The sequence below is a fragment of the Phaethon lepturus genome, unplaced genomic scaffold (assembly GCF_000687285.1).
Source record: "Phaethon lepturus isolate BGI_N335 unplaced genomic scaffold, ASM68728v1 scaffold14362, whole genome shotgun sequence".
In the NCBI taxonomy this organism is placed as follows: domain Eukaryota; kingdom Metazoa; phylum Chordata; class Aves; order Phaethontiformes; family Phaethontidae; genus Phaethon; species Phaethon lepturus.
The window spans coordinates 38,734-60,832 of record NW_010524192.1 but is presented as its reverse complement, the minus strand read 5'-3'; the positions used below and the strand labels follow the sequence as shown (position 1 = coordinate 60,832).

At 37.1% G+C, this 22,099-nt stretch overlaps 1 protein-coding gene across 1 annotated transcript in view; it reads right to left on the bottom strand.

Annotated features, from left to right (window-relative positions):
- COL11A1 (collagen, type XI, alpha 1) overlaps nucleotides 1-22,099 on the bottom strand; it is a gene marked incomplete at its 5' end in the record, with an annotated part of 123,912 nt that overhangs the window by 71,003 nt on the left and 30,810 nt on the right. The window contains 16 exons of the mRNA XM_010282362.1: nucleotides 423-530; nucleotides 1,468-1,521; nucleotides 5,688-5,732; nucleotides 5,814-5,867; nucleotides 7,577-7,621; nucleotides 10,863-10,916; nucleotides 12,310-12,354; nucleotides 12,821-12,874; nucleotides 13,307-13,351; nucleotides 13,439-13,492; nucleotides 14,843-14,887; nucleotides 15,000-15,053; nucleotides 18,846-18,899; nucleotides 19,492-19,545; nucleotides 19,660-19,713; nucleotides 21,103-21,156. Coding sequence (XP_010280664.1) covers nucleotides 423-530; nucleotides 1,468-1,521; nucleotides 5,688-5,732; nucleotides 5,814-5,867; nucleotides 7,577-7,621; nucleotides 10,863-10,916; nucleotides 12,310-12,354; nucleotides 12,821-12,874; nucleotides 13,307-13,351; nucleotides 13,439-13,492; nucleotides 14,843-14,887; nucleotides 15,000-15,053; nucleotides 18,846-18,899; nucleotides 19,492-19,545; nucleotides 19,660-19,713; nucleotides 21,103-21,156 — 873 coding nt within the window. The remainder of the gene's footprint in view (nucleotides 1-422; nucleotides 531-1,467; nucleotides 1,522-5,687; nucleotides 5,733-5,813; nucleotides 5,868-7,576; nucleotides 7,622-10,862; nucleotides 10,917-12,309; nucleotides 12,355-12,820; nucleotides 12,875-13,306; nucleotides 13,352-13,438; nucleotides 13,493-14,842; nucleotides 14,888-14,999; nucleotides 15,054-18,845; nucleotides 18,900-19,491; nucleotides 19,546-19,659; nucleotides 19,714-21,102; nucleotides 21,157-22,099) is intronic.

The window sequence follows — 22,099 nt, the reverse complement described above, 5'->3', positions numbered from 1 at the left end:
CTTTTTTCAGTTCTTGCTTTTAACAGCCCCTTTCACTTTTGCCAACCCTATTTTGGATTTTTATTCAGGATATGTTTCCTATCTGAAACAATCTTCATGTCAGAATTTATCATGACTGTGAATATTAATTCACTCTGCAGAAGCACTGGTGTACACTGTATGTAATTTGGGATAAGAATTTAGCTGCCTTACGTGCCAGTGAAGTATTATAATGCCTTTTTGCATACTTATAAGATAATGATTCCAAATACTTATTCAAATGTGAACTCCAGTGGTCTACTGTAGTAGCATCTCATAAAAGCTACTGTTAGGTAACTAAAGATTTTGCAAATCTGGAGGATTGTTTTTTTGGTGATGAAGATCATGGGCTCCACCTATGTTATGAGGCAATGACATGTTTATGTTGATATCTGGCTACTGACCTTTTCCCCAGCTGGACCAGCAGCACCTGGGTCCCCAGATGGACCTGCTCGACCTTTTGGGCCTTCTGGACCATCTTCTCCTCGTGGACCTGGCTGACCAACTTCTCCCTAAAATACACCACCTTATAAATATGGAACAATTGCCTTTAGGCATATATTAGAGAGACTACCTACAATTACTTGAAAATAAGTTTTCAGTAAATGTAAACAGAGATTAGAATCAGAGAATAGTTTGGGTTGGAAGGGACCTTTAAATGTCATCTAGTCCAACCCTCCTGCAATGCACAGGGACACTTTCAACTACATCAGGTTTCTCAAAGCCCTCCCCAATTTCAATTAGGAAAATACCACTGCTTAAGTTCATCATATAAATGCAAATACATAAAAATTAGGCACTGAATATTACTTTCACAAGTGTAATAGTCCAGTTGCCTTGCCTGAAGACAGATGCATTTGAAAACTGTGTATCCTTATTTTTCCTTCCCTAAATTCTTTGAAGACTCTTTGACAGTCCGAAGAAAGAAAAACATCTGTATTGAAGTACTTATGTGGATACCATCTTGGCAGTTATTTAAGTATACAGGCAGCAGATACAAGCCAGGAGCCTCTTGTGAGAAGTTATTTTAGAACCTCCGCAACACTTCCTATGAAAGGAATTAAGTGCCCATTGGGCTAAACAAACAACGTTTCGGCAGAGATTTGCAAGATGTTAGGTTGGAATGGAAGTATCTTTATCCCGGACAGATTAATTTTCCTCAGTCAAATACTGGAGATCTTGGAATCTGGAAAAGGAGATTCCTTAGGAAGAAGCTTACTGAAAAGGATATCCAAAACTGACATTCTCTTCCTCTTTATAACTGTGCCATTATTGATTCACAAGAACCAAATCTCTGGCTCAAATCTGTGCATGCACAGGGAATAGAAATCATTTAAGCTACTAGCTGTTATTTCATTTTTGGTTTAAATTTAGTTGTTCACTTTGTTACTTTCAAAATAATAACACTTAAACTTTTTAAGAATATATCAGCTATGAATAGATGCTTACCCGGTCACCTTTAAGGCCCATGTCACCTTTAAATCCTGGAAAACCATCTTCACCCTAAAAAAGGCAGAAATGCATGTAGCAACTTTTAGCAATAAAGAGGATTTGTTTTTCTGCAGACAGAATAAGAAAATACATTCACTACAGATTAAAATAATTTGCATAGATCAAGTGAGAACTTCAGACAGCAAAAAAATCTAATATGGCTACTGCTATTTTAGAGAAAGTATATCAGTGCACTATACAAAATAATTGTTTAGTTTGAAAGTTCATAATAACAGCTGTTTAAAGCTGTTTAAAATCTGTTTAAAGACAGAGACAATATAATTCTTCTGTTTTATTATGAATTATCTTGTAAAGTCCTTTCCTAATGCCTAAGCTTTTTTTCACTTTTTGATAAGGCCATCCATTCAATTAAATAAAAAATTGGTGGCAAATTATTCAGTGTTATTGTTATTGGTAGCAGAACCTCCCTTTTAATTAATTTTTCTTTTAAATTAGTGTCTTAATAGTATCATGAAAGGAATAAAAATATAGACGGCTGGTTGTGACATTTTAATAAAAAAAAGAAGACATATTAATGCTCATAACCTAAAAGAAGAAATACTAATTTCTATACAGTAGTTCAATGACTGGCAATACTCAGCCCTGCCTACTCTTACTGGCTGATGTGCTGAAAGAAAGTAGAAAAACCAATGGATATTAAGATTGAACCCATATACAGTGGCAAAACAAGTGCACATTACTGTTATTCCTAGTGAGAACTACTTATTTACTGCCTAGTAAATTCTGGCAGAGAATTTACTCCAAGCATTTTAATAGGTGTCCATGCTGGAGTATGAGAAAACAGTACTCAGACAAATTTCATTTACATCTGTATGAGTTAATTCAGATACAAACAAATCTCCAGAGTTGTTCGGTCGAGTTGTTCACGACTTGGTCTAACATCACTGATCAGCTTTTGGTTCCCTCTTTCTTAATTTAAATCATCATACAACTACTGTTCCAATATCTGCACAACAAAGATTATTGACTGCATTTTTATCTGATGCTTAGTTATATCCTGGGAGGAAATGTCTTTGTGATGAATGACCACACAATAAAATGTTTTACTATGACGCTGTTAGGTTTTTTTATATGCTGAAGCAATATTGCTGACTTAGAATCACAGAGAGTAATATTTGGACTGTCAATAAAGCCAGGAAAGAATGATACTGTGCTCCACATTACTGAAAAAAAAAACAAGAAAGGTTTTCTATTTCATCCTCACTTTGAAAACAAAGTTTGCACTTTGCACTCCTGGGCCCACAAAAGCCTTATCTCTTCTCCTTAAGCAGCAACTGAGACAGATTGCAAGGCTAAAGCCATTTTGACTCTGTTCAGAAGTAGTCATGCTGCATGCAACAAATAACCCTAGAAAGGGTGATACAAATAAATTTGCTAGTGATAAACAGCTCAAAATAGGCGAGGAGACATTAAAATTTAAAAAAAAGTAATCAAACAAGCAAATACAGTTTCTCAATAGTATGTGTTCATGTTAAAAAAGATGAGTGTCCTGGTTTCAGCTGGGATAGAGTTAATTTTCTGCCTAATAGCTGGTATAGTGCTGTGTTTTGGATTTAGTATGAGAATAATGTTAACAACACACTGATGTTTTCAGTTGTTGCTAAGTAGTTGTAGTGCTTATACTAAGTCAAGGACTTTTCATCTTCCCATGCTCTGCCAGCGGGAAGGGACACAAGGAGCTGGGAGGGGGCACAGCCAGGACAGCTGACCCAGGCTGGCCAAAGAGATATTCCCACAAAATGTCATTCTCAGTATCGAAACTGGAGTTGGCCAGCAGCCGGGAACGGCTGCTGAGGGATGAGCTATCAATCACCGGGTGGTGAGCAATTGTTGCATTGTGGATCACATGGTTTTGTATACTCCTTTATCAGGTTTTATTGGTTTGTTGGGGTTTTTTTCTTCCTTTGCTGTCCTATTAATCTATTTTTATCTCAATCCATGATTTTTTTTCCAATTCTCTCCCCCATCCCACCTCGGGGTGGGGGGTGAGCGGAGGGATGAGCTATCAATCACCGGGTGGTGAGCAATTGTTGCATTGTGGATCACATGGTTTTGTATACTCCTTTATCAGGTTTTATTGGTTTGTTGGGGTTTTTTTCTTCCTTTGCTGTCCTATTAATCTATTTTTATCTCAATCCATGATTTTTTTTCCAATTCTCTCCCCCATCCCACCTCGGGGTGGGGGGTGAGCGAGCAAGTGGCTGCATTGTGCTTAGTTGCTGGCTGGGGCTAAACCACAACGAGGTAACCCATTGTGATTAATTTTTAAAAATATACTAAAAAACATTCTAAAAGCAGGTTTCCCATGCTTTCCGGATGGTGAAACTAAGCTTTATATGGTCATCTTATATTGCATAAATTAAAATATAAGGTGGAATATAAGGTGGTCTTTCTTAAAATTTAGAAAGAGGTGAAAAGGCTAGAGTTCAGAACGCATGGAAAAAAGCTTTAGCTGTAAAAGTTGCTCAGTTATGGCCATGGACAGTAATAATTATATGAGAAAACTTTGCAATATATCATCAAGGACTGATTATGTGCCAACTGCTGACCAAGAAGCTGCCAAATGAACTGAAACTCTTCTTCAGCTTTCACAGTGAGGTTCCAGCTATTGAGATCTACAAGAGGTTGATTTTATTCCATGTAGGAGGAGAGAGCTGAATGCTCTATTTCTTCTTCTGCTGTTAACAAAAAATAAAATAGCTAAAGAGTTCTAGTCACATTTACTGGTCAGCACAGAGACAGATCTCCTCTGATATCCCTGGGATCCTTTCAGCTCTACAGAGGCTTTCCTGAATGATCAGTTTATTTATTTCTGTCTCTTACAGTGCTTTCCCCCATGTATTGGCATCTGAATAATTTCAGTAGAAAAGGCCTGTGTAAGAGACCTTTAAAGCACTGTGAGGGCAATCTGTGAAATATCTGTGTGACCTTTTGAGGTATTCAGTAGAGTTCAGTGTCTTACTGCAACTGTGAGATCAATTTTTGGGAACACAGAAATATTGTGGAGATTATGCTAATTAGTATTCATTGATACACACATATATACACACACATATGTTAAGCTTATTTATATGCGAGTCCTGTATTTTGTCCTAGCTGGATATTAATCATTCAATAAGGCACAATAAAATCTAGTTTTTTGAACCATCCAGTCTCCACAGGTATTAAACACACTGTTTTTCAGCTTAGTTTTAATGAGCAACTCTAAAATGAGACTCTAAATGCAACTCTAAAGAGCAACTCTAAATGCAGTCTAGACAAACTGTGGTTTAGGAAAGCCTGAAAATGTACAGCATCTCTTGGCATTTGAGCCTGAAAGACAGATGTCTAATGCTGAAATAAATTTTTTTTTGCAAAAGTGAGTCTTCTGCTTTAAAAATAGCTATAAATATATACACAGTAGCCACCAGAGTCACAAGGCTGAATTGTCCAGTGTGGTCAGGAGGTATGAGTGATGATGTTTGTTATCTGCCTCTCACTGCGAGTGCTGAGGAAAGTGGGAATTTAAACCAATACTGGCTTTGGTTTCAGCCACTGCAGACCATCAGAAGACAGTGGAGATCGTAGTAGTTGGTGTTTGCTCTTGTGAGAACTCTACATACAGAATTAATGATATCAGGGGGATGTGAAACCTTTCTTCATGTTCGTATATGTGCATCTGACTGGGGCTGTCCATCACTTTGGCAAAGCCAAAGATCTGCGACAAAAATACCTGGAACCCAGAAAGCCATTGGAAGATGTACACAAAAAATACAAAATCTACCCTACAGCACTATCAAAACCAGATAAAATAATACTATTATCACCACAAATCTCTGTGATGCACAAGCTTCTCAGTATCCACTACAGTATCTATTAACGAGAGCGGGGATGTCTAATTCTCTGCTTAAGAGTGCCTTAGAGAGAAGTTACTTAAACTGGTGTGAACGGGATCCAAACCCATTCTAATAACTGAAGAGTTTACATGCAGTTTGTACCAGTGTAAATAACCATGGAGGTCACCAATTTATGAATTGGGCTTGGTATTTCCTTAGGGTAAGGCAAAAATAAACCCACTGCTGCAACAGACAACACACTGCAGTGAAGGACACAGAAGATGTTTCAGTGAAGTAACAAACACAGAAAAATGGAAAACAATTAAATGCAGTCAAATTTACCTTTTCACCTTTGGATCCCTTGAGACCACGGACACCATCAGCTCCCTAAAGAAAGAATATAAAGAATTACCCACATGCATATATTCAAAAAATGGTGCGGAGAGGGATCTAGTAATTAAATCTTACCTTTACACCACGAGGACCTGGATAGCCAATGGGACCCTGAGGACCTGGAGGTCCCTAAAAAATATTAAAGAACCTTTGTTTGTACAGTACTTGGTTAGTAAGCAGTTCTCTTCTGAGTCTAATTCTTGTTCTTTCACTATAATGCAGCAGTCTTGTTTAAGACATCAAAATAACACGGGGCTGCCTGCCACCAAGAAAAGTCATGGCATCATAAAGCACCCTTCAATGTCACTATAAAGCTATTAATAAAATTATGAACTTGGTTCTACTTGTGTATTTGTGAAACATCTATGCACAATATAAATTATGAAACATTGGCAATGTTTCATAAAAACATTGTGAAACAATGGCAATTGGAAAATGTAACAAACAAATAAACAAAAACAAACAAAAAGATGCCAATTAGAAACCAGTGGTGTCTTACTGGAGAAAATTTATATGTTAATTATGATGACACAAGTCAAAAGTAGACATCAAAATAATGATAATAAAAATTAAGGTCTTTAAAAAAAAAAAGATTCCAAACCTAAAAGCTAAAAGGCTCATGGTGCTATCAATACTGACTGGCGTCTGGATACTGTTGTTTACTGTTTGCTGAGCATTTTAAAGATGCTTAATTTTGACACTATGCAATCCTCTAGCATTGTCTAAAGAAACTGAGTTCTGCAACCAGTCAAAGCACAGAAGCCTGGAAACATACATATCTCTGTCTGAAGCTGAGCTGCTTTGTTGAGTCTCTGATGTCTGAGATGGACAGAAAACAAAGTCTTTCCCTGATGAGGCCATTGATAAGGTCTTTTTCCCCTTTCCAGCTGTGACTTTTCACAAAACCCTTAGACTGTTAACATCTCTGAGAAATAAAATTTTCTATCAAATTTGGAAGAAATTGATCAGTAAATTCAAAAGGCATAAGGAACAACTGACAGGTTATTGTACCTGTACCTTCAAAACATAAATGCTCTGTGTACGCTGTATTTTCTTAAGAAAATAGGATAAAATTTAGGATAAAATCTACAATTCAGGGTCAAACCTACAAGCCTCCAACAGGTAACAACATTTTGGACAAATAGTAATATGCTGGTGTCAGTGGAATTGTACTTTCTGAAATGTCCTATTCATTCACTCATTCATCCATCCTATTTATCCAGAATATAACCTTTTAGTATTGCCACTGAAATCAGTACTGCAACTGAAACTGATTTCAGGTGCTATGAAGGGCATAAATATATATATTATATATACATATGTTATACTCTGCATAAATAAGGGTCAATATTGAGCAAGCGGAATGCTTTAAAGAGCCCCAAGAGCCTTCAGTGCTTCGTAAAGAAATAAAGAAATTACTTTTCATTGTTACTGACTTGAAGGTGACCTAAAAAATACAATGAGTATGAATGCATTTCTAAATCTTAGAAAACAAGCTTCTGAAGAACCCTACTGGGTAATCCATACAATGGAATTGTAACCTCAAAACTATTTGCAAATTATCTATATGAAATGTATGCAACTTTTATTGATAGCCATTCTGTGAACTCCACAATCAGTTTTACTTTAAAAGAGTAATTTCTGTACTATTTAGAATCTTTATAATATTTAGGATATAATAAATACGTTTGTCTACACACAGATGCTTTGAAAGTGTTGTGAGTTTTCGATTATCTTCCTAAATAGTTATTGGAGCAACAAATGTGTCATAAAGCTGAAAAACTGCTAAAGGTTTTCTTGAAAGCTATGTAAATAAATTGAAAAGTTTTAGAACTCACCAATGCACCTTTATCTCCAGACTGACCCTCTTTGCCAGGATGACCCTGATTTAAGAAAAATGTATCTGATTTGGAAAATACTCATTTTTCAGTAGTGATATTTTATTATAAAAACGATATTTATTTAAACACTTGAATTTCAGGTCACTAAATCACACTTCTTCTGTATTAGAACACACACACACACAAAATATTGAGGAAAGATTTTCCTTTCAATATCGATTTACAGAACAAAGGAAAAGATGGACAATAGTTATGTTAATGCCAATGTTTTTTAAAATGTCCCGATCACCTCTTCTGTTTAGTTAATGTTTCAGCAGTAAGAGGTTTTTAATGAAAGACACTCTCAAATTTGATTTTGAAACAAGCAGAGTGATTAATATAACTTAAGGATGTCTTCATGCTGTAATCTAAAAGATTATGGAATTTATTGCAGAAGCCAACAGAAGGCTGATCTAGTTTTAGACATTCTATGCCTTTGTTTTAAACTGTGACTTGCTTTTAAAACAAAATATTTATGTCTTAGTCTTTGTTCTATATGACTGACGTTAATACTATAGCACTCAAAACACTAACCTATCCATTGTTTTTCTTTCTCACAAAATTTACACTAAAATGCTGCAAAAATTTAAAGGCAAATTAATGAAATGAAGGGTTAATAGAAGATTCTTGTTTATGAGAATCAGCCAGGAGAATCCTTTTTCTGTTGATGTTCATCAGTCTTATTAGAGGAGCATAGTAAATCTCTAGCTTTGCCAAGCATGTAGTCCCACATAACATGTAGCCAGTACTAAAACCATTCATGCTTTGGTGTCATTGACATCCCAAAATATTTTCAGTATGTCAAATATGATATGACTTTGATATGGCTATTAAACTTGTACGACAAACCCCTGGTGCTTATATTCAATTTTATATTCAATGTTCTTTATTAAAAGAATTATTAAAATAAAAAGTATTTGATACTTGCTTACCAGGGATTGTTAATTTTTCTTTAAAGAGTTTGTCTTACTAACAGTGAATATTTGCTATCAGTTTTTTAAAACGTACATATGCCAGTTGTTTAATTCTAATCTCCAAGAATATGCTTTCTTCTGTACAAAATTTTAAATCTCCATCCAGTACCAGAGGTCTCTATAACATTAAATGACTTTAAAAATGCTGCTATTAAAGAGCATATTTGTATCCCTTAAGATTTCCATTAATTCCAGTATAATATACCACTTTTAACAATGTCTCGCCTTCAAAATCAAGGACATTTCCTCACATAGAAGTAAAATGAAGTAGCATAGCAAGAATTTTCCTGATCTCCTGAAAAAATCCTCTTGAGCTTTCACTTGACCTTAATACAGATATCATAGGAGCAGTTACAAAGCTTATTGCCTTCAATCACTACTGTAATTCTATGGATGTAAATAGGTCATGCCAATTGGAATGGACTTAGTTTAACCTGCCTCTCCTGCCCTTCCTCTGAACAAACCTACTCGTGCATGTGGGAGATAATTTTGGGTAGGTATACTGGGTCTGGCTGGGATGAAGTTAATTTTCTTCATAGCAGCCCATATGGTGCTGTGTTTCGGATTTGTGACTAAAACTGTATTGCTAACACACCAGGGTTTTGGCTATTGCTGAACAGTTCTTGTACAGTGTGCAGGTTTTCTCTTTGTCCCATTCTAAGCCCTTAGAAGGCTGGGGGTGGGCAAGAAGCTGGGAGGCGACACAGCTGGGACAGCTGTCCCAAATTGACCAGAGGGATATTCCATACCATATGATGTCATACTTAGTATAAAAGCTCAGGGAAAGGAGCAAGAAGAGGGAGTTCATGGTTATGGTGTTTGTCTTCACAAGTTACGCTCACATGTGCTGAAGCCCAACTTTCCAGCAAGTGGCTAGCCACCTGCCTGCAAGTTGGAAGTAGTGAATTAATTCCTCATTTTGGTTTGCTTGTGTGTATAGCTTTGCTCTACTTATTAAGCTGTTTTTACCTCAACCCATGAGTTTTCTTGCTTTTGATCTTCTGATTCTCTCCCTCACCCCCCTGTAGAAGGAGTGAGTGAGCTGGGTGCTTAGCTACTGACTGGGGTCCACCCACCACAGTAGGGATGTGTATCAGGTACAGACCTGTGCTAGCACCTCATTATCTCTTACAGTATTTCCCCCCTGCTTTTAAGGTTAACAAGATGCAGAATTTAAAATAATGCTTATGTTTGGAAATTAATATTGTTCCCAGCATGCAGAAAAGGATAAGGGGGAAAGTTCAGATGTTTAGACAATGATTCAAGATATAGAATTCCAGCTGGACTGTCATTGCATATTTAATATTCTCCGTGAAAATGGTATTTTGGCAGGTAAAAGGGATATTGTGACAGCCCTGGGTACAATTCTGTATTTGTAATATAAGCATCTATGCAGTGAAACCCCTGCCGTCAGTTCTGTTGTTCTTATCCTAGCAAAACCCGGTTGAAAGTCAGGTTTAAAAGATGCAGATTTAAGGTAAAAGAAAAATTGTAAGGGAAAATGACATGGGGAGGAGGGAGATGGTCTGAGAAGGCACACTGGCTGTTTAATGGCTGTTGGTGGTGTAAAAATATTATGGTTTTGATGCAAGAAAACTAGTGTATATGAATGTCATTATGAACAATGATTCCATTTAATGAAATTTAATTAATAACTAAATTTAATTCCATTCCAAGCATGAACTGTAAGCAATGCTACTGAGGTGGTTACACTCTGTGTTCACATGAGTGAATTCATACTCAGAGTTAAGCTGGATTCCTTAGCGATCGCAAGATTCTAAAGTTTGCTTTAGGTCTGTCCCAGTGCAGACAATGAAAGAAGCCCAAACATAATATGCACCTTAGGTCAGGACGCAGAGAACATCTAGTCTATTTTATGTTTCTTCAGAAAAAAAGTGGTGAGCATTTTTACAGATGATTTGCTTTGCCATACTGACATAGTAAGACTACAGTGAAACAGTATCTGGCCCTTTGTGTGTCAGTTAGATTATTTACACATCCCTGCAGATGTTTCAGATACATTTCATCATGTGGGACCACATTTTAAAAGCCCACAGCCATTTTTAGCAGCTGCTTCAAAAATGTAATTTTCTTAGTTTTAACAGCTCAAATGATATGGGGGTTTTAGATGGATTTTATAATGCTGTTGCCAACTAGGACTACCAGTGCTTTTACTCTCCATTTTCCCTTTGCAACACAAGTATCTAGAAATATTTATTACTTGGTAAAAGTATTTTAACATTCCAGGCATGAAATATTTGGTTACTTACAGGAGGCCCATCAGCACCAGGAAGGCCAGGAAGGCCAGGCTTGCCTTGAGGTCCCTAAATGCAGTAACAGAGACACATCTTAAGAACAATAGCGAACATTCTATCATTTGCTAGGATGATCGAAGATCATCTTTTCTGAGGACTGGTATGTCCTAAACCAGCAAACTACCTTAAATCTTTTTAGTATTTTAAACTCCGTTAAAACAACTGGTGAACCCACCCAGGGTGAAAAATAGCTATAAGAAAAATAATAATAATTAAAAAAACCCACCAAACAACAGGAAAGAAAAAGAAAAAAAAAATCCCACCCATATCCAATACATTTAACTCTAATTGCTAAGGTTATAAAATGTAGTTATACCTAAATTCCTTGATATTGATATCAGGGATAATCCAAAAATATAACAAAACTGAACCCAGAAAGATACTATCATACAACTTATGGAGCAAGGCCAGTTCCTACAATCTTTAGCCAGTACAAATCACCCATATTTTTCAATGAGGTGCTTGCCTGAGAACAGGCTTTAGGAATTACCCTATGAACATGCCCACACACACAACACAAAGTGGGGAAGAATTCCCCAGTGTACAAAATTAACTATCATTTAGAATTTAATGAATAAAAGGATGGACCATATGAAAGATACCAATAAGATCACAAGGCAAAGAGTACAGGTTACAGAACCCTGGCGCTCATAGCTGAAAGGCATGGTACATCTTTGTGAAAGCCTCTGAAATGCGTATTTTGTGGACCTAGCCCATTTTGCTAGAATAAGAGTCACACAGGTAAAAAGCATGTATATTGTTTCCTAAAATCTCCTTCAATTTCTCCTAAAGTATATACTAAACAGTGAAGGGGAGCAAAATCAAAGAAAAATCAATAGAGCAAGAATTCAGTAAAAAGGAGAGAAAAGTAAAATTAGTGTAAAATTCAATAGTGACATTTTTTAAATTAACAGAAGACATATTTCAAGCCACAAGAACATGTACAAACAGGTAGATCAGGAAAAAACAAGTGACACTACAGTATGCCTATTACACTGCAGAGTTATGTTCAAAATATAATCCTTGAAAAAACAGAACAGAATCAGACTTGAGTAGGTAGAACTTTGTTATAAAAAAAGAGATAAATAAAAATAATTTTCACAGCTTGCTGTGAAATTAATTAACATACAAATACACTGTTTAATATTGTAGATGGGATTCTGACGCTTATAACAGAAAATTAATCCAAAATAAAGGGAAGAAATTATGCTTGTGAAAAAGTGTATGTGAGAGGAAAGCCAGGCCTTCAGTGGTTATTCATTTACTTGATAATTTCAGGAAGATCTGCTAAATTTTAGATCTTGGGTTACTATTCTGTAAAACATAGCACAGCCCTTAAGGACATAAGCAAGGTTGTTGCACAGAACTGACTGTGAAGTACCAGAATAATGCTGTAACTTACCTTTTCACCAGGAGGTCCAATAGGACCTTGTGGACCAGGAAGCCCCTATTAAAAAGAAACCAGTGTGAGAAACCAGGGAGAACAATATACATACATTCACCCTGCTAAAGGTCCCTCATTAATCTGTTTAAACACACCGACAAATATAAGTGGCTTTTTTTCCCCCCTTATGAGTTAGATCAGGAGTTTTGTGTGAGCCTTTTGCACAAGCAAAAAATTCTGGCAGTAGGTCTGTAACAAGATCCTATTCAGAACCCTCCTCCAGGTGTGGCCGTTCTTGCTGCCTTCCAGAAACACTGAATGAGTCATTTTTCTCCTGAATGAAAAATCCCCCTGAAAGCTTACTTGAAAACTCTGCTCCCACTGCCCTTTGCACATTTGCAGCATTATTTATAAAATCCTTGAAGCTTTATCAGTTTTGCACATGAAAAAGCTAACCTTTTAGTAATTTCCATTTATTAAACATTGTAGCACATTACATTGTATTTCTTGAGAGTTATTTTACACTTACTTGTGGGCCTGGGATTCCTTGCTGACCAGGAGGTCCTGGCTCCCCTTGAGGACCCTACCATGCAAAAAATACCAGGGCGTTAGGTTTGCATTTCTGCACTACAGATCTTCATTGTCAGGACTAAAAGGAATACAAACTCATCTTTGTTCCTCCCTCTTTAAAGTCTACCACCAACTTTCTATCCAGTATGATATTTTTTTATGCCAATGAATATCATGGCCTTTTCTTTAATAGAGATTAACAGCCTACACATAGGACCTAAGCACTGGAGTCCATGGTGCTAAAGGAGCTTGAAAGAAAGCATGGTTAGGCCCTTTGGCTGAAAAGTAAGTAACATCTCTTTTCTAAGTGAGATGATAATAAATCTGAATATTTTAACAGAAAAGTTTAATTACATGGAAGGGATGGCATAGTGGCAGGGAGGAGACAATGTAGAAAGGATTCTTAGAATCCACTCCCTTTTTAATTCCCATCTTTCGTACTCACCATGTTTCCTTTTGGGCCTGAAGGTCCATCAACACCTGCGATGCCCTACAACAAACAATATAAACATGAACAATTTTCAGTGGACCTCCATGTTTCTTTTGGAAATGCAAATACAAAACAGTCCATACGTACAGGTTGTCCAGGGGGACCAGGTGTACCTCTGGGGCCCAGTAATCCCCGTGGACCCTGTGACAGAAAAAGCACTTATTAACACCTGCATGATTTTTTCTGAACAAAGAGAGACCCAGCAGCAGGACTGGGCAAGGAATGCCATAAGGAGTACAAAGGATGACGGAAAGAGAGCATGGGGCTTGAGGGAGAAAGGAAGGAAAAAAGGAAAAAAATCACTGATAACAGATTCTTCTGAAGGCCACCATACATCTGAACAGGATGTCAGTGGAAGGGCAAGCTTTGATTTAGCTGCTGTATGGTCATTTCAGAGAACAGTAGGAGATAACTATCTATATTTCATGGTGCAGAACACTGGCACAGCATCTTCCACTAACGTTTCAGCTGTGTCTTGGCCTGAAGGTCTGACCCGAATAGTAGTATACGTGTTTGTATTCATGTTTTTAAAAAATGTGATGGTCTGTCATAATCTATACCACTATTCTAAGTGTAATACAGTGCTTTTATGCATAATAAAAAGCCAATAAATAATGAAAAATTACAAATAATTTTATTATAATAAATGCAAGGCATTCTGGAAACAATCAGATTTGTTCCTCTTACCCCTAAAAAATTCCACAAAAGACCAAGGGCTATTCTCCTAAATAAGGTGAGCAAGATTTGGTCTATAACATCATCTTTTGGCTTTATACTGTGTAAATGAGTATTAGTTTTCATCATTTGTGTCATCATTCATGTCACACTGATAAAAGTAGGCAGGACTGAGTCTCCAGTCTCCTCATGTATGATACAGTCACAAATCACTAACTCTGACTCTGTAGTAACTTCTTCCTACTTTGCGAGTAGGCAACAGTATATCATACATTTAGGGTAAAATTCCCCTTTCTGAGGCTTGATTTCTTGCCTGCAATGCAGAACTCTGCTCTGCAGTGGTAGCACTTGCAGAACTCCAGCTGACAGCAATGGAAATTCTGTATATGAAACAAGTGTAAAAATACATAATGAAGCACAGTAGTGTGAAAAGAGGAGAAGCCAGGCCTTATTTTCTAATAAACAGATGTTTGGAAAACCTTCTCAAAGCAACAGGGGCTTGGTTGTATTCTCATGTATCCAGGACTGCAGTGACTGTTTTTACACAATAGGATTGGAAATAGCCTTTGTGATTCTGGAAGTTGTGTGTTCTTGGCTGGATGTATCCCTGACTTCATTCTAATCCTGTAAGTAGTGTTTCACGCTGAACAAAACTGTTCATTTGTTTGCTTTTCAGCCAGAATTGGTACTCTCTATATACACACACACAGAGTAATTTTTATACCTGGAATTCAGAACAGTTCAATAGAAAGGAAAAAAATCTGAGAATGACTTTTGTTTGTAACAGAAACAGAAGAATAAGAAAGCATTGCTTACAGCTTCACCTGGGAGACCTCTTGGTCCAACTTCCCCATCTTCTCCCTGGTTTTGTACAAAGGGAATAGTAGTTTTAGTAAAAAAGAGAATGTATCATGACCATATTCCTATTACATGAGGATTCACTCTAAATTTTACTGTGTAGATAGCAACTTACTCTTGATCCATCTTCGCCAGGTAAGCCAGGAGGTCCCTGTGGGCCACGGTCTCCCTGTAGAATAAGGAAAATCATTAAAATAATACATCTGTTGCTGGAAACAGTAATGGATGGGAAGGGAAATGAAAACAAATGTGTTAGCTACAGTCTGATGTGTCAAAACATGTCTTGACACAATAATATAAATCTGCAGGTTATAGTACTCAGTAAAGTTTTTTATTACATTTGTGTAAAAACAAATGAATGTTACTGAAACAATGAACTATTTGTGTTGGTAGAATCTCACTCTCTAACTTTTCTTGGCCCCTAAACCGTATACAAACTTGCTACAAAAAGCAGAGTTACCCACATTTTTCTTTGTCTCATCAGCACCTTCCCCCTTCCCCTACACAATGTATTACTGCCAGTAAAATAAGGCATATGTACATGGGTCAGAAGCTAATAAACTAATTCTGGGCCCTGGAATATACATGGTGAATTGCACTGACCACCTTTCAGAACCATGTACCCTGGCACCAGTCATTGAAAGCCTTGGGCCTGATTTGTCTGAGGCTTTGGAAGGCAGCCAGACTTCCACACTTCCCCTTAGAGGCCGGGGCTTTTCAAGTCTATATATGCAGAGCCTCAGTAGATTCTGGACCATACTTTTAGGATTTATTTTTCTTTCCCCATTTCTAAAGAGAACTAGTGTGCCGCATAACTCAAACACCACTGACTGACCTCTTTCTGGGCAGCAGGTTTTTAGACTGTGACTTCCTTCTGGCATTGGACAACAACCAAGTATTCATGCTGTTTTCCTTAATTTTATCAGTGTCTCCAAGGAGCCTGACCACTGCTGTGTACCCTAGCAGAGATATATGGAGTCACTCTTTAGTGGCTCCATTCTTTACTCTTTCAAACTTTCCTAGGGATTTTAGGTAACTTGCTCTCTTACCCCAGAGCTATCTAATATTAGGGATGTGAGGATTTTATTCTACTGCCTTTCTGTACTCTGTAAGTTGGAGTTGGCATGAGAGGGAATGAAATTCTCTGAACTGCACTTTCATACCTGTAAATGAATCAATGCAGCAATTTTTATATTTTGCTAAGTTTTGGAACTACTCAGTGTGATCTTCTGGTAGAGCATGCATTTTTCTACATGATAAATGACACTCCTGAAAAATGACACAAGACACATGATCTCTGCTCTAGCTTCCACTTAATATCCAAGTCAAGACTGACTTAAGCTTTCAAATACTGAAATAGTTCATCCCCTCAAGGGCTACTTTTCTTGCCTTGCAGTAACATGGCACTTACAGTTAGATTAGGAGCTTGCATTCAGTGTCCTAGTATTGCCATGCAGTAAGAACAAGACTCCCTATCATTATTAGCATTCTCAGTTCTTCAATTCTTCAATTCTTTCCTTCAAATGTTCTGTTGAAACCTGAATTTTTCCTTAGACCTTTTCTTCTAGTGTATAGTGTCTTGCTTTTATATGGAGATGGGTTATGCATCTAGTAAATCTAAGTAAGAAAAGTTCAAAGCCATAGATATTGAGGCTAAACGGAATATTACACCACGTGGTCTGATGTCCCCTACTTTGGAAGTCAGAGAATCTCTTTCAGTAACTCCTGTCTGACAACTTGTGTTTGACAGAGGCATAACCTCAGAGAGGCATCCAATTTGCAACTCATAGTTCAAATATGACTAATTCTAAAAGTAGTCCTAAAACTTCTGCTCTAAAGTTACGGGTTTTCAACAACAATTCCCTTACAGTCAAAAGATAACTACAACAGAAAAAGTGTTTCTCGACTTTCTGTGCTCTTTATTGCAGGCCAAACAGAACTGAATATTTGCATTATATGCTGTCAGTATATATAAATCTGAAGAGTTTTAGTTATCTGATCTGGCTTTGAATTGTGTTCCTTTCAGAAAGATCATGGTTTATACTTTTATAGAAGATTTCCATAGAAATGCGAGAATGCAGCAATATTTAAGTAGTGGGATGAAAGAAATTATGAAAAGAAGTCATTATTTTTGTTACTACTTTGCAAATTACAATCCAAACTTATTCTTCTATTTTAGTTTGCATTTGTTTAGGAAATATGAAACAAATAGTATATTTGAAAAAAACAGGTTTTTTCTTTATGACTTCGAAGGTCCCCCAGATAGACAATTCCAGCATTCCGGGTTGGAAGGCAGAGAGATTCCCTGGCTGACCAGTGTCCGCTCAGCATGCCGCGGGAAGCAGTGGCAAGAGCTTAAAGTCTAGCGCCCTCTGCGGGTCACCTGCCGATGGAGCTGCGTTCCCGTCCTGTCGTGCCCTGATCCCTTTACACGCTTTAAGTAAAAGGGAATGATGAAAGAGGATCAAGACATTTCTGTATGACACCAAAAGTTCTTTTCCCATTGCAAACAGAACTCCAAAGAGTATCCTTAGATGCTGTTACAAAAAACTACATTATGGGCAAGCAGCCAACACAGCTGAGATTTCCTGGGAAGGGCAGCAACTGTGCTGACCCATTGAAGGGTGAGAGCTGTAGTCATTCCTTGGTCATCAAGCTTTAGCACATATGGGAATGGTTCTGTTGACATTCCTACTCACTTTTTATTTTATGGTGCACTGCACTTACCAGAACAACAGTAAGGGAGGTATATTCAGCAGAGTATGTTGTCACTAACATCTACTTTAGGGGTATAATTTAAAGCAGAATCCCCTGTTGTGATTATTTCTAGGAGCAAGTGAATTAGTTGTTTTCAATGTTACTTCAAGTTTTCCTAACTTATCTGACCTGACTGATCTTCCTTTAAGCTGCAGCTGTTGGTATAAGCCACACTAAACAATTTAGTTTGCAACTCAAATATTCAAATTTTTTTAAGCCAGCTTCTCAGCAGGTTAAAATTTGTCATGCTCCTGATAACAGAAACTTCATGTTAACTTCCTTTTTCTATTACTATTTCCTTTAACAGTCACTTCACATCCAACAGACAAATTCCTTAACAAAGAAAAATTAGACCAAAACCTAGCTGAAGATGTGATCTGAATTCTGAAAATATATTTAAATCATTTATCTATATATATGAGTTGTTGCCTGTTGATTGATATTACTAAAATGTTTCATGAGGAACACATTATCTGACAACATAGATATTATTCTGTAGTGTGAGAAGCTGACATTCCATTTTAACTTCCCCCATAATCGTTAGTGCTATTCTAAATGAGTAGTGCATTATTTCTGTGATGGTATCAGTTTGTTGTAGAAATATAGAAGTTTTCCTTACTGTGCTGGTTTTGGCTGGGATGGAGTTAATTTTCTTCATAGTAGCTAGTATGGGGCTGTGTTTTGGATTTGTGTTGAAAACAGTGTTGATAATACAGGGATGTTTTCCATATTGCTGAGCAGTGCTTACATAGAGTCGAGGTCTTTGCTGCTCCTTATCCCACCCTACCAGCAAGTAGGCTGGGGGTGCACAGGAAGCTGGGAGGGGACACAGCTGGGACAGCTGACCTCAACTGACCAGAGGGATATTCCAGACCATATTATGTCAGGCTCAGCATATAAAGCTGAGGCGAAGAAAAGGGAAGCAGGGGACACTCAGTGTTATGGAGTACTACATGTGATGAAGCCCTGCTTTCCTGGAGATGGCTGAACTCCTGCCTGCCGATGGGAAGTGGTTGGATTAATTCCTTGTTTTGCTTTGCTTCTGTGCGTAGCTTTTGCTTTGCCTATTAAACTGTCTTTATCTCAACCCATGAGTTTTCTCACTTTTACTCTTCTGATTCTCTCTCCCATCCCACCAGGGTGGTAGTGAGCAAGCAGCTGTGTGGTGCTTGGTTGCAGGCTGGGGTTAAACCACAACACTTACCCTGTTACCTTTGTCACCAGGGAGGCCAGGAAGACCATCAAATCCTCTGTCACCCTAGGAAAGAAGAAATCACAGCTTTAATAAAGGACTATTACATTCTGTATTACTCTGAAGAAATTGTGCCTTCCCTCTAAAAGTTGATTTCTACCCTTTGTTACATGTACACATTTGTTATTGAATGAAACACATGGAGGGGAGCACATAGATCAAACTCACAAAATTTGCTTCTATTCATTAAAGCAAGAGAAGATGCCACGCTAACTTTTTCACTGTGCTGTAATTATGCTATTTATAAAAAGAAGTACACATTGAAATTAAAACCTTGATTCTAGCTGCACTTTGCAGTTGCAAGGCTGACTTTACCATTGTCGATACTCTAACTAGAAACTGACTCAGAGGGATAGGAATCATGCCCCAAGAATCAAGTTACTTCAAGGTCAGACTACTAGTCATTACTGTTAATTACCATATTTTAAATGGATGATTCATTCTCAGCTCTTGCATCTGACCCAGCTATCTGAAACCTCACTATTTTCACTTGAGAGAAGAACTTTGTGTTGGCTTGAAAGAAACTGTGGTACCTACATAAAATCTGTCTAGCCCATTCCAAGACTGAAATAAAGCCTCAAATCTCATTATTATTTACCTTTGCACCAGGTTCTCCTGGCATTCCTCTGGCACCATCAGCTCCAGGACGTCCCTACAAAAACCCAAAGGGGTAAACATTTGAAAATGCAGTGGAATCAGTTAATATCTAAATATATTTAAACAGAAACTATTTACCCAGAGCAGGATTGATCCATATGCTACCTACCCTTTTGCCAGCTTTTCCACTTGGACCAGGGGCACCTTGAACACCACGAGGACCCTGAATTTAAATAGTGTAATTCTTAGAATCACATTCATGTAGGCAAAAAGCTAGTTAAACATTTCACCTCAAGAACAAGGTTAGATTTTTTTATACACAAAACCGCATTTTTTCCCAGGAGATGGATTCAGGTTTCCAAATTCCCATTAGTTTTAATGGAACATGGACATCCAAACTGGCCTTAGCACTACGAATTTTAACATTAGTTTTCATGAGATGGCAATATACATGGCATAATTGGTCCTTTTAATATTAAAGCTTCTTAGATTCTTTTCATGTCTTTGAAGATCTCAGCCCTGTGATTTGAAAACCCTTCTTCCTCTCATGCCAAAATTATTTTAGTCACATAATAATTATTTAATGAAAAATAGAGACTGCTCATTTCAGGTCCCCAACTAATACACAAACATGAGTTTGCTGGTAAACAGCTCACATGCTATCTTAACTTTACACAGCAGAGTTTTAACTAGAGGGAGACCAAATTACCCCAGACTGAAAAACCTAATTACACTTTTCAAACACATGTAATTTTCACTGATGTGGGCATATATTTCTGCGGAAGTTTTCTCATTCCCATCCAAATGCATCTTCTTCAGGTGAAAATAGCAATGGTAAAGATTAGCCATCCAAAAATACTGAGTAGGAAAAAAACCCAAAACCTAAAAAAGTAAGTAAGGAAACTGGAAGACTGACCAGCTGTTCAGAGTGCTTTTTTGTTTAATTGCTTTATTTTTCTTCTGCAAATATCCATGCGGATTTTTAAGACAGGCACTAAGAATGTAGCAAATCCATGATACCACTTGAGATCTGGCAAAATCATTGTTCCAGAGACTCCTATTGTAATTTCTTTAAGAACCCCCTATTACTTTTAGGTTTAAGCCGCAAGATTTCAATGTGTTTCAGCACTCTTTAACATCACTGCACACGTGCTGATATAATAGTAAGCTAAGATGAAAAGCATGCATTGATTGCTAAAGACTTATTCTTGCTATGTCACATCTTGCTTGAAAATACCCTGTTTAATTACCAACTAAATTCAACCTCTCTCACCTTACGAGATCTGATAAGATCAGAGCCCAAGGTCATACAATTGCAGACTGACATATAATTATTTAATAGAGAAAAGAGCCTGAAGTGACAATATTAAAACACTTTTTTAAGTGATGACATTCTACCTGTGATAATTGCTCTTTGTTATATGAAGATTGTTACTTTCATATTTCAAAATTAACAACCAAGCTATTGCATTTAATTTAGGATACTATTGTAAAAGCTATTTTTTTTCAATTGCATGCAGAAAACATATCATTGATTGATTTCTTCTAAGTGATACAAATGCATTTTCTTAAAGATAAACAAGCTCAAACATAACAGGCAGTATTATTGTACCTGGGGACCTGGTTCACCACTTTCACCCTTAGCACCTGCTGCTCCAGGTCCACCCTTGATGGAAAAAGCAAAACATATTGTTTAAATATACAAACATGTCTTTAAATGAATGTTACTTTCTATTTCTACACATTAATTGCAGGGAGAAAAAACAAACAATCCCCTATTCATTAGGAGGTGTGAATTCACCATTTGAATCTGCAGATATACCCTGGTACATCATTGTCTAGACACTGGGCCTAACTGGGACAAAAATTTTTCTATTACTGAAGAAAATTCCCATTGATTTGAATGAGAACAAATGTAACTCTTTGTTCTATATTAATATTTGAGAGCTAAATATGAGCACAGTAAGAACAGAAGTGCATCCTCTGTAGGGAAGGCAACAGAAATGAAAGCCACCTCTTTTTACCTTTATGTATTTCTGTGTTGTACAGAAAATAATGGAGTCTTGGAGTTCGATCCCAAAATCACTATAGTCAATGAAAAATACCCTCTCTAATCGTGTAATGAACTTCAGTGATGTTTTAATCAAGGTCTTTGTGCATCTGTCCCTAAAGAAGTGGAAAATCTATACATCTGAATCTCTTTACTATCATTAAATGATGATACAGATTTTCTGATAAGTTTTACTCATAAACAGACCTAATCCAGATCTTCATCCAGGGTAAGATACTGTACATGGAATTTGAGGCAGAACTAGTCAAAGTTTGTGTTTTCTTAATAGTGGTCTCACAAAAATAGACAAAGTAAAACAAAAAATATCAACATGCTCACACAGAATACAAGCTCAGGGAAGGAACATACTAGAGTTTGCTATTACAGGCAAAATAATCTTTGCATTTCTGATCTCTGAAACAGGTCATGACCAAATGTATGTACTTAATATGAAACGAATGTTGCAGACCTTGGACAATTGGTAATCCTCCTATATTCACCATAGTGATCATTCAAAGAAAGAAGTGGTCTCATGGCTTGGCTTAGTGCTGAGTCTAGC